The 15,501-nt window shown below is 36.6% G+C and overlaps 1 protein-coding gene across 2 annotated transcripts in view; it reads right to left on the bottom strand.

The window, feature by feature from the left end:
- Positions 1–15,501, bottom strand: part of GABPB1 (GA binding protein transcription factor subunit beta 1) — a 68,368-nt gene that overhangs the window by 23,025 nt on the left and 29,842 nt on the right. For both annotated transcript variants that reach the window (XM_052646325.1, XM_052646326.1), the window contains exons 2-4: positions 7,867–7,974; positions 2,523–2,690; positions 720–914 (exon numbers count right to left, since the gene is read on the bottom strand). In XM_052646325.1, coding sequence (XP_052502285.1) covers positions 720–914; positions 2,523–2,690; positions 7,867–7,974 — 471 coding nt within the window. The remainder of the gene's footprint in view (positions 1–719; positions 915–2,522; positions 2,691–7,866; positions 7,975–15,501) is intronic.

Genomic DNA, 15,501 nt, shown 5'->3' with positions numbered 1-15,501 from the left:
ATACCCTGAGGAAAACAGGGTCAAAAAAGGAAAATCTATCCTGTTGTTCATTGCAACACTATTTTCAATAGCTAGAACATGGAAGCAAGCTAGATGCCCATTGATAGATGAATGGATAAAGAAGTTATGGTACATATATACAATGGAATATCACTCAGCCATAAAAAGAAAAAAAATTGAGTCAGTTCTGATGAGGTGGATGAATCTAGAACCTATTATACAGAGTGAAGTGAGTCAGAAAGAGAAAGATAAATATCATATTCTAACACACATATATGGAACCTAAAAAAATGGTTCTGAAGAATTTATTTACTGGGCAGCAATGGAGAAACAGACATAGAGAACAGACTTATGGACATGGGGAGAGGGGAAGAGAGGGTGAGATGTATAGAAAGAGTAACATGGAAACTTACATTACCATATGTAAAATAGATAGCCAACGGGAATTTGCTGTATGGCTCAGGAAACTCAAACAGGGGCTCTGTGTCAACCCAGAGGGATGGGATGGGAAGGGAGATGGGAGGGAGGCTCAAAAAGGAGGGGATATATGTATATCTATGGCTGATTAATGTTGAGGTTTGACAGAAAACAACAAAATTCTGTAAAGCAACTATACTTCAATTAAAAAATAAATTTTTAAAAAACCTATAAGCTAAATAGTTAAATCATTCATATGACAGAGATCTTTCTTATTTTCTGAAGTTAAAGCCAAAAGTTACCTGTAGTATCTCTGCTAAATCTTCATTTCCATTGTCTATTGAAATATCAAATGCAGTTTTACAAAATTTACTTTGCGTGTGTACATCAGCACCATATTTGATTAAAAGTTCCACCACCTCTTGATGATTGTGTTCCGTGGCCCAGTGTAAAGCTGTCATCTTCAACATGTCTTTTGCATTAACATCAGCACCATGCTATAAAAATTCAAAATATGAAATCTCTAAAATATGAAATATAAAAAAGTTCTAATATGAAAATACTAACCTCTGTGCTGTAAACCAAGAATCTGCTACTAACATGATCAACTCTTATTTCTGTGTGCTGAATAATCTACCCGTTCCCAGAATCACCATACATCTGTTACTTAGTCAGTTTCCTATCATGCTAGCTTCCCCAACTGCCTTCCTTCTAATTTCTCAGGAATACAGCGATTATTCTTTCAGCCACCCAGTCATGAACACGAAGGGCTAAAATGGCATCAGGAGTGAAGGAAAACTAGATAGCTTCCTCCAAAACTCTCCAGCCCCTTATTTACACAAAAATATCCTTTGCTTTCAAAGCCAATGCAATATAATGAATTAATAGGGCTCTCTCTAGAAGTACACTATTCATAATGGTGGTCACTAGACATATGTAGTCTGAATACAGATGCTGTGCATATAAATACACAGGAATTCAAAGACATCACACCAAAAAAAGGATCTAAAACATCTCAGTAATAATTTTATACTGACTCATATTGAAATAATTTTTTATATATACTGAGTTAAATAAAATATAATATGAAAAACATTTTTTTTTACTTTTTTAATGTAGTTAATAGAAAATCTAGAGTTACATGTGATTTGTATTTATGGCTTCCACTGTATGTTTTTTAGATAAGTTGATCTAGAGGCTGGAATAAAAAAGATTAGGAATATCTACATCTAACACTCTCTGTTTCAGAATTTTCTCTTTGGCATTTAGATGATTAAAGCAAAAGCCCTGTCCATACTAGTTTGTTTGTTTGTTAACTATCCAAACTAACATTCCCTTCAATGTACATTTAAAATGTGTTGAGTAAGACAAAGTTATGGGTCGCTGACCATAGCAAAGACCAAGATCCAAGAAATCAACTGTCTGACTTAACTAAAAACATACATACAAGTTTTTTCCCCCCACAAAATAAAACTTTAAGACAATTTTCATTTAAATGAATGCTTACACACAGAAAGTGAAATAACAGGCATAGAAAAGGCAGACATTCAATCAGACTGAGACAGGCTGGGACCTGAGACCCTTTGCTGCAGTGCCTACACCTGGACAAACATCTCCTCTAGCAGCAGAATACAGAGAAACCATAGGGACCAAAAATAACTGCATGTGTGACTGGGGCAAATTATGAACATTAAATACAAAACGACCAAAATCCCAACTGCTACTTCGAGGTGCTGGGAGCAAAAGCTGGGTATTACACACAGCTCCACCAAGGGGGAGGGCACAACACTCAAGCAACCCCTCCTACCTAATGGCTGGACTGGCCCCTACCCTCACTCTATTTAAGGGACTAGCTTCTCCCTCCTCAGAGAATGAGCAAGAGAACCTGTTACCTGTTTCTACTCCCTCATGCTGAAGCACAAGTCCCTAAAAAGCCCTGCCTGAATTTCTTGTCTGGCCTCTTACTAACTTCTATTGATTAAGGAGTCCAAGGACCCTGGCCAGTAACAAAATTAGTTCCCTTCTCCCTCTTACAAAACCACTATGGTTTTATAAACCTTTGTGGGCTGACTTTCAAAAGCAGAGTACAAAAAGAGAACACATACCTTAAGCAAAACTTCCACTATGCTGGCGTGGCCCTCAGAGGCGGCCATATGCAATGGCGTTCGGTCCACTTTGGTTCTGGCATCTCTACTTACACCAGCTCGGAGTAGTACTTCTGTGGTGGAATAATGTCCATACTGTGCTGCCAGATGAAGTGGAGAAGTTCCCAGCTACACCACAAGAAAAAAAAAAATCCACATGTGTAGTCATTTTTAAATATAATTCTATTTCTACCTTCTATTTTATATATTGTGTCCACAGAGCAAACAGATTATCTTTTTATCAAATGTTAACAACAGTAACTCAAAACTGAAAAGGAGTAATTTTTGCTGATCAAAGTCTCTTCAAAGGAACCTTCAAGAAGTCCCACTCGTTTCTCAGTGAGGAAGAAAAGTCAATATTTCATTTAATTCAAACGTGCTTTATTTTTTTATCAGACAAATAGTCTAAACAAAATTAATTTCATCAGCAATTAGAGTCTGAGAAATTTTTGAGTACTAGGATGTTTTCCCTATATTACTCACACAAAACTTCTTTTCATCTATGAAACTCATATCAAATAAATGTTAGTGTATATTTTTACATTAAACTGTTTAATAGGAATTACAGCACCTCAGTAATCTTTTTAACGGAGTTCATACAGTCATTTTTCAAGGGAAAAATCTGATCTGAGGTGCACTGCCAAAGGTGAGTTAAGACAGATCCAAAATTCACAGCAGAAACTAATACAACATTGTAAATCAACTACTCAGTTCAGTCGCTCAGTCATGTCCGACTCTGCGACGCCAAGAATTGCAGCATGCCAGGCCTCCCTGTCCATCACCAACTATATGTGCCAATAAAATTTTTTAAAAAAAGAACCATGTCAATGTATGGCAAAAACAATACAGTATTGTAAAGTAAAATAAAGTAAAAATAAAAATTTAAAAAAAAATAAAAATAAAAAAAAGAAAAGAAAAAAAATAAAAGAAAAATTTAAAAGAAAAAAAAAAAAAAAAAGAACCAAAACAGAGCCCAGTTCTCCTGAAATTGATTCCATGTGGCCCAGTCACTACATTAACACAACATTCATACAGAGGAAATACATAGTAATATATGAAGAAGAGCTTTATCAGAGGTATAATTTTTAATAGGTCAAAATTAGAATTATATTATATCCCAAGCATTTAGAAGCACAGAAAGTCCCCATAACTCTATGATTATCAAGGCATTCATTTTAAAGAACCAAGACAGTTCACTAGAACACGTGATTTGCTAACACCACTACAGTAATAATAGCAACTAAGGCTTCTGTTTCCATAGCAAGCACTATTCTAAGGCCTTTACACTTATTATCTCATTCAATCTCCTTATAACATAGGTACTATTACTGTCCTCACTTGGCAGTAAAAGAAACTAAGCACAAAGAGGTTATTAACATGCCTGAAGTCACACAGCAAGAGTCATAATACAAAGCTAGGCATGTGCTCTTAATACATGGTAAAAATGGAAATCACTTACCCTTGGAATACTTATTTTATTACTATTAAAAGCCTCATATTTTTAAGGGATGGTCATTCCAGCAGATCAAAGAAGATTCTTAAACAGTCCTTTAGTTCTCCATATTCAGTTTCTTAAACTGGCCCTTTCTATACTCTTCTATTCTAATATTTAATAAGCATCTCAGCAGCCCATTTAGCAGCCATGAGCTCTACTTAGTATGAGAGCTTACTTATTTTTTCTTTACTTATTTTATTTTTTCTTCTTGAGACTTTACCTTTTAGGTTGAAGATACAAAAAATACATATATATATTCATACATATATGTAGTTTAAAGGGAAAAATTAAGGTAAACACCATCACAGTCTAGAAATAAAACATTACCAAAATTTAAAATCTTTCTACATGCCACCCCCTAAAAAACCCTTCCCTCAATCTCTGAAGTTGGGATAAACATTGTTTTACTTTGTTTTTTTTTCATTTTTAATTACTATATATCTCTAAGTAATATGCTTTGGTTCTGCCTGCTGAGCTTTACTTAAATAGAATCACATTTCATGTATTTCCCTGAGACTTGCCTTCTTTTGCTTAATATCCTAAGATTCACCCATGTTGATGAATTTAAGTGTGGTTCACTAATTTTCTCTCCTTTGTAACTTTCTACCAAATGAATAAGCCACAATTAATTTAACCACTCTATCACTGAACATTAAAATTTCCAGTTTTTTGTTATTATGAATAATGCTGCTACTAAAAATAGTCTTATACATGTCTCAAGTATATGAACAAGAGTTTCCTTTGGGAATATTCTTTGAAGTTCAATAGCTATTCCTGAGGGCAGGTACATATTCAGACGTACAAGGTACTGCCAAATTGTCCTCCAAAATGTTTGTATCAATATATGAATCTCCTCACCAATAGCTGGTACTGCCAGACTTCTTAATTTTGTTTTTGCTAATCTGGTGAATATGCAATAGTATTTCATGATTTTACTTTGCATTTGCCCAATTTTAACGTAGCTGAGCATCTTTTCATGTTTATTGATCATTTAAACTTTCGCTTTAGTAAAGTACCATAACAAGCCATTTGCCCTATCTCCTTTGTTATTACTGTCATGGGAATTTCTATGTATTATTGACATTAATTTTTCTTGAGGTTTTTTTTTTTGTTTTTTCAAGGTTATTTTTTTGGGATTATTAGGTTATACTTCTAATGGAAGTATAACTGATTTACAGTATTATATTAGTTTCAGGTATCCGTATTTCTAGATTATACTTCACTAAAAGTTATTATAAAATAATGGCTACAATTCCCTGATATACAATATATCTTTGTTGCGTATCTATTTTATACATAGTAGTCTGTATCTCTTAATCCTATATCCTATTTTGTCCCTCCTGGCTTCTCTCTCCCCACTAGGTTTGTTTTCGATATCAGTGAGTCCAGTTTCTATTTTGCTATATATATTTATAGATTCCACAAAAAAGTGGGATCATACTCTATTTGTCTTTCTCTAACTTACATTGCTACAAATGGCAGAATCTCATTCTCTTTTATAGTTGAGTAATATTCCACATCTTCTGTATCCATTTTTGTGTTGGTAGACACTCAGATTTCTTTTATATCTTGGCTATTATAAATAGCACTGCTACGAACACTGGGGTGCATGCAGCTCTTCAAACTGAGAGTTTTCATTTTTTCCAGATAAGATACCCAGGAGTGGAACTGCTAGATCACACTAGCAGTATGATACTGGTGGAACTGCTAGATAGTTCTATTTTTAATTCTTTGTGGAATCTCCACACCATTTTCCACAGTGACTGCACCAGTTTACTTCCCCAGCAACAGTGCACAAGAATTTCCTTTGCTCCACATTTTTGCCAACATTTATGTGTAGATTTTTTTTGATGACAGCCATTCTAACAGGTGGGAGGTGATACCTCATTGGTGTTTCAAAGGCTTTTTTTTGTCTTGATGTACTACAGGATCACTATGATGTGACTAGATGTGTACTGATTGTTTTTATTGATCCCGCTGGAGATTTACTGGGTTACTTGAATCTGTGAGCTACCATCTTTTACCAGTCTTGGTAAATCTAAACCATTATCTTTTAAAAATAATTTCATCCCTATTCTTACTCTCCTTGTAGATTCATGATCAGATATATGTTAGACTTTCTCACACACTAGCCTTCATGACTCCTGACATCGTTCATATTTTCTATTTTTCTCCGTGCTGCACTGTGGATGATTTGTATTTACCAATTTTCTCTCCAGCTGCTCCTCATCTGTTATTAAAATTTTATCTACAGTCCTTATAAGTCTGCTTAATGCTATCAGTTGTTCCAGTGGGTTATTATCCAAGTTGGTTTGTGTCCCTGTGTCTTCAATTATTTCTGACCATTCATTTTCCGTGGAATTTCATTTGTGGATATAAAGCCTGGGATGAAGTAGGTCCCTCCAGAAAGGATATTCATTTGCTCATGTCAGAAACCTGGGGAAACTTCTAGTCCAAAGACCACTTTAAATTCATTTTTCACTTCATGGTTTGGCAGAATATATAAGTATTTATGAGTTAAGGCCACAAATGTTTGACTCCAAATTCACATCAACAAAAATTTTCCTCTCTCCATTTGATACTGAGATCAGGCCAGTTGATTTGTCTTGCAATATCCAACAACAGTGGCAAGGGCAGGCAGGAGGAAGGAAGGGGTGTTTCTGGTTTACCCTTACCATGAAGGTACATCTCTCTGGGATTCCAGTATTATGGGGAAAGGATCTCTATAAGACTTCTCTGTGTGAGCAGTCTCAGGTCTTCCTCTAAAGTCACCTATGCCAGGGAGGTGGGAAAACCAACAAGCAAATAAATGTACTGAGTCGGCAAATGTTCTAAGTGTGAAATTTCTCTGGCTCTGGCCTTCGCTTGGTTTTTCAGGTTGATAATCCCTGTCTAACTCATTGGTGCACTAACAATTTTTTTTTTAATATTCAGTCAAAAAATCTTTATCTTTTAAAGACAGGTGCTGAAGTCTATGGATGAAACAAAATGGTTCCTGAAATTTACTTTAAAATAATACAAAATAAAGAAAATAAATGGGACTATAGAGAAAACAAGACTCATCTGATTTGATAATTTTTGAAGTGTATGCAGGGGTTATGTGTTTGAAATTTTCCATAATAAAAAAATTTGTTCTGAATAAAAAATTAAAACGAACATGGAACAAATAAGCTAAAAACAACAAAATCAAAACTCTGGAATTTTTAGTTGTTACCAGTGGGAGAATTAATCCAGATTCTTAACCCTCTATACTACCAAGAACATCCCTTTTGATTTACCTGCAGAATTGAATAGTTATGGTTTTTATCTTCTTCACAATTGCCTTCTATAATTACTAAGAACTCCTTCCCATATCTTTCTTCCTTCTGGGTCATGTTTGTAATATTTTCACAAGTATCAATTGAAATGCAAACATTTTTACTTTTTAGAATCAATTATAACATTAACACCAAATTTGTTTTTTCAGAATTATAAATTCTACCTGTGCTATTTATAAGGCCTTTAAATTAAATCTCAAGCAGCTACCTTTTACATTCATCCTACATTGCTGAAATCCATAATTTAAGGAAAAATCCATGGTTGGACAGAATATTTAGATAAGGTTGTCCAACATTTTTTTAAAAAGACTATATGAACCATTCTCCTTAAAAAGCTAGCTATAATTCTAAAACTACAAACAAATCTGCAAAGAAAAAAATTACTTTTCACCATTTATAAACACAATACTGACTAAACTTTTAACTGGAAAAACAAAAGGTGAGAAGAAGAAGAAAGGGAAAAAAATCCCACAACATTAAAATCATTCTTTACCCAGTCTGTAGTAAAAGGAGCTCCATTAGCCATCAAAATACGAACTTCATCATCTTGACCTGCTCGTGCCGCTTCTAAAAGCTTCTTTCCCAAATCTACCAGGGACATCTAAACAAAACATAGATGAATTTAACATCTCCATTCATATATTATGACATGACTTCTTTCCCCTTTTATCTTTATTAATAAGTCATTTCTCAATTATCTCTTTAAAAGGTTCTGATATAGTTAATCTGAAACTACAGATCACACAAAAGTAATTTTTATTTGAACTTTGGAAGCAGATTTTTCTTTCTTATTAAATTGTCACCTAGGGTAATAAAATTAGTAAGCGTCTTTTAATTTCATGGCTGCAGTCACCATCTGCAGTGATTTTGGAGCCCAAAAACAAAAAAAATAAAGTCTGACACTGTTTCCACCGTTTCCCCATCTGTTTCCCATGAAGTGATGGAACCAGATGCCATAATCTTCGTTTTCTGAATGTTGAGCTTTAAGCCAACTTTTTCACTCTCCACTTTCACTTTCATCAAGAGACTTTTTAGTTCGCTTCACTTTCTGCCATAAGGGTAGTGTCATCTGCATAGCTGAGGTTATTGGTATTTCTCCCAGCAATCTTGATTCCAGCTTGCGTTTCTTCCAGTCCAGCATTTCTCATGATGTACTCTGTATATAAGTTAAATAAGCAGGGTGACAATATACAGCCTTGATGTACTCCTTTTCCTATTTGGAACCCGTCTGTTGTTCCATGTCCAGTTCTAAGTGTTGCTTCCTGACCTGCATACAGATTTCTCAAGAGGCAGGTCAGGTGGTCTGGTATTCCCATCTCTTTCACAATTTTCCACAGTTTATTGTGATCCACACAGTCAAAGGCTTTGGCATAGTCAATAAAGCAGAAATAGATGTTTTTCTGGAACTCTCTTGCTTTTTCGATGATCCAGCGGATGTTGGCAATTTGATCTCTGGTTCCTCTGCCTTTTCTAAAACCAACTTGAACATCTTAGTTCACAGTTCATGTATTGCTGAAGCCTGGCTTGGAGAATTTTGAGCATTAAAAGACGCTTACTCCTTGGAAGAAAAGTTATGACCAACCTAGATAGCATACTCAAAAGCAGAGACATTACTTTGCCAACAAAGGTCCGTCTAGTCAAGGCTATGGTTTTCCCAGTGGTCATGTATAGATGTGAGAGTTGGACTGTGAAGAAAGCTGAGCACCGAAGAATTGATGCTTTTGAACTGTGGTGTTGGAGAAGGCTCTTGAGGGTCCCATGGACTGCAGGGAGATCCAACCAGTCCATTCTGAAGGAGATCAACCCTGGGATTTCTTTGGAGGAAATGATGCTAAAGCTGAAACTCCAGTACTTTGGCCACCTCATGAGAAGAGCTGACTCATTGGAAAAGACTCTGATGCTGGGAGGGGTCGGGGGTGGGAGGAGAAGGGGGCGACAGAGGATGAGATGGCTGGATGGCATCACCGACTCGATGGACGTGAGTCTGAGTGAACTCCGGGAGTTGGTGATGGACAGGGAGGCCTGGCGTGCTGTGATTCATGGGGTCGCAAAGAGTCGGACACAACTGAGTGACTGAACTGAACTGAATAAAATCAGTCTGAATTCTCTGAACATAGCTAGTAAAAAAAAAAAAAAATAGAAGAGGTAAGAGGTAGAGAAAGCTTGTCTAGAATTTAAAACTAGCAACAAACTGTTTTCACTGGAGGAGTTGCAGCAATAAAATTATCTCACAAATATAAATATAAATAAATACACTACCCTCTTTAACTGGTAAAAATTTAAAATAAATCTATCATAATTTTCTTTTGTAACAGTAAATGTGCTCAGAATTTGAAAATAAGTATTTTCAATCCTTGTACAGGCATTTGCATGTATGTTCTTTCAGAAAAGGCACAACTTATATTTAATGAAAATAAGGAAAAGAGAGTCTAACAGTATTATCAATAGAGTATGTGTCTCACTAATCATCTATAAAGTAAGTAAGTATGCCCTGTACCTGAAATCCTGAATACAAGATATACAAGGTATCTGAAAAAAACTAATGTCACTGTCTAGGGAGTGGGTGGGTGTGTGTATTGTCTTGAATAAGAAATACTGAAATATCTGTTGGGGAAAGAGCATAACAGGAATACATAGGGAAAGAAAGATTTTAAAGTATCAGAAATGCTCGAATCCAAGGGAGAAGAAAGTTCCCAAATCCAGAAAGACTATTCAATGATGTTATATGTATCCACAGGAAAGGCAAGAGGTACAATTTGAAGGTTGTGTGGAAGGGAAGATAGACAACACCTTAAACGTACACAAGAAAGATGACTGGCGTATGAATTTGTCTCAAAAAGTGAATACTATTTGAGTAGAGGGGAAATAAATTATGAGAGGAGTGTCAGGTTGATTAGCGTATCCCAATCTGCTATGAACAAGTATTATCTAGCAAGAGGGGAAAGGCGTACGTGTGTGAGAAGGATGCCGACAGAGCTCAGCGAGGTTATTTATAACAGAAAGGAACAGAATGAATGCATCACATAGAGGTGTTAGGAAATCTAAAAGGGCTGATTAAAAAATGTCCCCAAAAGAACATGTTTGTGCTTAAATTATTCTATTTTTTAGTAGATTTCATAACGTAGAAATACCAAACAGAAAGAGAGTAACCAGGAATAGATGTTAATACTGGGAGGTTCACACAATGACTAGGCGAGATGCTTATGTCCAAAACAGACATTTGTCACTAGACAGGAAAGAATTTCTTATAGCTGTTCAATTTGTAAGAATACAAATAATTCATAAAATAACCTATGTGAAAAATAAGAAAAACAACCCTATGCTCCTGTGGATTTTATGCTAGGGGTTTTACACGACTTTTTGTGACACAACATCTTCACTCTTGAATTTCTGATTCTTTTCTTTTTCCTCCCATTCTCTTATTCACACCTTGCTGTAGTCACCAGAACCCAAAATATTCCATTATCTCACTAAAAATACAAAAATCAAAAGAGGTTATTGCTCTTCAATGAAGAATTTTTCCTAGGGAATATGTACCAGCTGGATGTGAATTAACAACATATTCACTAGGCAAAGAATCTACAATAATTATGTCCTACACTAAAGGCAGGATAAGGTAAAAAAGAAAGGCCCCTGTTCTACAGAAGCACAGCAAAATCTAAACTGGCCATACTAACAAAGACAGTAATGGATGACCAAAATTTCATATTAACCTGCTTTTACAATGAAATAAGTCTTTCCCCCAAATATGCATTTTAAAACATGTCTTCAGTTCAGTTCAGTTGCTCAGTCGTGTCCGACTCTTTGTGATCCCATGAATCACAGCACGCCAGGCCTCCCTGTCTATCACCAACTCCCGGAGTTCACTCAAACTCATGTCCATCGAGTCGGTGATGCCATCCAGCCATCTCATCCTCTGTCGTCCCCTTCTTACATAGTAATAAATCAATTTGCATTCATTCAGCACACATACTGCCTGATGGATCCTTTGGATATATGGAGGCATTTTAGGGATAACTTGGGAGGAAGGAAGGGATGAATACTTAACCTTCATTTAAAGGGCAAGTGTCAGGGATACTAGAGGTCCAGCAATGCAGGGAACAATCCAGTATGGCAAAGAACTGTCACCTACTGGCTGACTTTCAAAGGTCCCACTGAATATATCTAAAATGAGAAATAACTAGTAAGTAAACAAAATGTATTTTCCCACAGTATTAATGTATCCCAAATTTTCTAGAATGTAACAATTCATCTCTTTCATTCAGAACTTAAAGAGTTTTTCACCATTTTGGAAAATGATGTCACCAATGCCATTACCACTTGGGTACCTGAATCGCCAATATAATACTATATTGTAAGCAACTTTCACAGTTAGTACATTCATAGTGATTCTATGTTCAGGTACAAGCATTTCACTACCTTCTGCTTCATCTAGTGTAATCTGCTCCAGTACTGACATACTGAAATACACTTATTATTATAAATTGCTTTCCTTCTACTTCCCTTTATATTGAAATTAGGGAAATACAATGATTTTTAAGTTGTACAGATAATATTAACTATAGCTTTCATTTCAAGCTAGGAGAGTGGGCAAAACAAAATATTTATTATAAAAGCAAAACTAATGAATATAATAAGACTGAAAAATCAACGGAAGAACATACATGTGAAATAAAGTATGACCAAAGTCAAAGATGCTCTAATTTTCTTGTCAAGATAGTAAAAGTTAAGATGACAAAGCTAATAAAATATAGCAATTTCACTCCTACTTCTCACCAGACAGGAACCATGCACACCACAGTAGAATTAATCCGACCCTTAGAGGAGCTCAATTTTGTTAGGACAACAAAATTGACTAAGGGGACCATAGCTCCACATCAAGCCATCAGTTTACTTACTTCATTATCTATGTATGAAATCCTCAGAGATAGAGTTATATTTATATAAAATCACCTAAAGACTTAGCAGAAAAGATTGCTTTTTTGCTTTGGCAAACTGGCAAATATCTTTCCCACAAGCAAATGGAGAAGCCTAATTCAATAAATTTTAATGAAGGTTGAAAATATTTACTGAAAATATATTACGTGTATGGTACTGAATGCCATTTAGTTTAAAGCTCTCTTCTTCTTGAGAAGAAAACACAACAAAACCCACTGCAAAAAATTCCCTCTTGAATTTCTTTACTATTTCTAAAACAGCTTATCATAATCTGATATAAGCCATTTTTAAAATCCAATTAAAATGTATGTTAATAAGATCTATAGAGGAACTTCAAAATGTCTATAAACTGGCTACTACTACTACTACGTCGCTTCAGTCGTGTCCGACTCTGTGCGACCCCAGAGACGGAAGCCCACCTGGCTCCCCCGTCCCTGGGATTCTCCAGGCAAGAACACTGGAGTGGATAAACTGGCTACTTTTGCTCAAAAGTACCTGCTGAGAGGGCCATCTAGTGGTAACAGAAATTACTACCAGTAATTAATTTGAAAAAAGTCTTTTTTGTTTTGAATTTCTGTAATTCATAGTTCAGCAGTAGCCACAGGACTGGAAAAGGTCAGTTTTCATTCCAAACCCAAAGAAAGGCAATGTCAAAGAATATTCAAACTACCATACAATTGCACTCATCTCACACGCTAGCAAAGTAACGCTCAAAATTCTACAAGCTAGACTTCAACAAGTATGTGAACCAAGAACTTCCAGATGTTCAAGCTGAATTTATAAAAGGCACAGGAACCAGAGATCAGATTGCCAACATCCACTTGATCGTAGAAAAAGCAAGAGAATTTCAAAAAAACATCTATTTCTGCTTCATTGACTACACTAAAGCCTTTGACTGTAAGTATCACAACAAACTGGAATATTCTTCAAGAGACAGGAATGTCAGACCACCTTACCTGCCACCTGAGAAGTCCGTATACAGGTCAAGAAATAACAGAACCAGACATGGAACAAGAGACTGGTTCTAAATTGGGAAAGGAGTACGCCAAGGCTGTATACTGTCACCCTGCTTATTTAACTTATATGCAGGGTACATCATGTGAAATGCCAAGGTGAATGAAGCACAAGCTGGAATCAAGATTGCAGAGAGAAATACCAATAACTTCAGATATGCAGATGACACCACCTTTACAGCAGAAAGCAAACAGGAACTAAAAAGCCTCTTGATGAAAGTGAAAGAGGAGAGTGAAAAAGCTGACTTAAAACTCAACAATCAAAAAACGAAGATCATAGATAGCATCTGGTCCCATTACTTCACGGCAAACAGATGGGGAAATAATGGAAACTGTGACAGACAATTTTCCTGGCCTCCAAAATCACTGCAGATGGTGACTGCAGCCATGAAATTAAAAGATGCTTGCTCCTTGGAGGAAAAGCTATGAACAACCTAGACAGGAGAGTAAAAACATGAGACATTACTTTGCCAACAAAGGTCCATCTAGTCAAAGCTATGGTTTTTCTAGTTGTCATGTATGGATGTGAGAGTTGGACCATCCAGAAAGCTGAGCATCAGTGAGAATTGATGCTTTTGAACTGTGATGTGGAGAAGACTCTTAAGAGCCCCTTGGACTGCAAGGAGATCAAACCAGTCCATCCTAAAGGAAATCAGTCCTGCATATTCATTGGAAGGACTGATGCTGAAGCTGAAACTCCAATACTCTGGCCACCTGATGCAAAGAACTGACTCATCTCAAAAGCCCCTGATGCTGGGAAAGATTGAAGGCAGGAGGAGAAGGGCACAACAGAGGATGAGATGGTAGGATGGTACCACTGACTCAACCAACATGCGTTTGAGTAGGCTCCAGGAGTTAGTGATGGACAGAGAAACCTGGCATGCTGTGTAGTCCATGGGGTCGCAAAGAGTCAGACACAACTGAGCAACTGAACTTAACAGAGTTCTTACAGAGAGTGGAGGTGCTGCTATGGCTTTCAGTGGGGCCAGCGTGACTGCTGCGGGCTCAGCAAATGAGGCTCCCCAAATTCCAGACAACGTTGGGAGCCTGGCTTCAGGGTGTCTACCGCTTTGGCACTGACAGGAATGACTTCCAGAGGAACTTGATTCTCAATTTGGGACTCTGCTGCAAGAGTGCGGCTGGCCAGAAATCTGAGTGACATTGACCTAATGGCACCTCACCCTGGGGTCTAGCTGTGAAGACACACAGAACCCCTGTGCTGTACTCGATCCTTCCAAAACCAGCCTCCAATATATGACCATCTCAAGACTTGCCCTGCTGGTGGCTGAGCTTGACTCAGATGGTGCCTCCCCTTCCCTGCCTGACTCCCTTCTTTGCTGAGCCCACTCAGGACACCCTTCTCTGGTCAGCATGCAGGCTTCAGCTAAAGTGTTGTCTTCTGTTCTGTAAAATGCTGTACGTAGATCCTAAGTTTCTGCAGGGGATGATCCTTGCTCTTATCCTGAGGAGTAATCTAATGGTATTTTAACAAATAAAGCACATACACAAAAAAATAAGAGACCCTGATGCTGGGAAAGATTGAGGGCAGGAGGAGAAGGGGGTGACAGAGGATGAGATGGTTGGATGGCATCACCGACTCAATGGACATTGAGTTTGAGCAAGCTCCAGGAGTTGGTGATGGCCAGGGAAGCCTGGCGTGCTGCAATCCATGGGGTCACAAAGAGGCGGAAACCACTGAGTGACTGAACTGAACTGAATTCATAGTTCAAAAAGCTACTGTGAGAATGACAGCATTTACTGGACAGGAAAACTCTCTGTAAAACAAGTATTAGTTCCATGTGAACTGTTAGTAACACTCAAAAAAAAAAAAAATGAATTAAAACACTTAGAAAATGTAAGCCTACTATAATATACTTAATAATAAACTTTGTCTCATTCAAAATTTTAGAATAAAATGTGTAATATCTCCCCCATGCTCAATGAGTACAATTATAAACCCAATAAAATTCTAGTTTTTCATCAAGAAATTTAACACTATGTGTACATCTAAAGCGTTTTAAATTTTCACACTTTGACCTGGTGATTCCACTCATAGAAATCACAAGAAAACTATTTGAAATATCAGTGTATATATAGTAGTGTTATTTAAAACTGGAAAACACTGAAATGCCTTACTACAAATAGTTAAATTAATATATATCATAAAAGAATATTGT

The sequence above is a fragment of the Budorcas taxicolor genome, chromosome 10 (assembly GCF_023091745.1).
Source record: "Budorcas taxicolor isolate Tak-1 chromosome 10, Takin1.1, whole genome shotgun sequence".
Classification (NCBI taxonomy): Eukaryota; Metazoa; Chordata; class Mammalia; order Artiodactyla; family Bovidae; genus Budorcas; species Budorcas taxicolor.
This window is presented reverse-complemented; position numbering and strand designations above follow the sequence as displayed.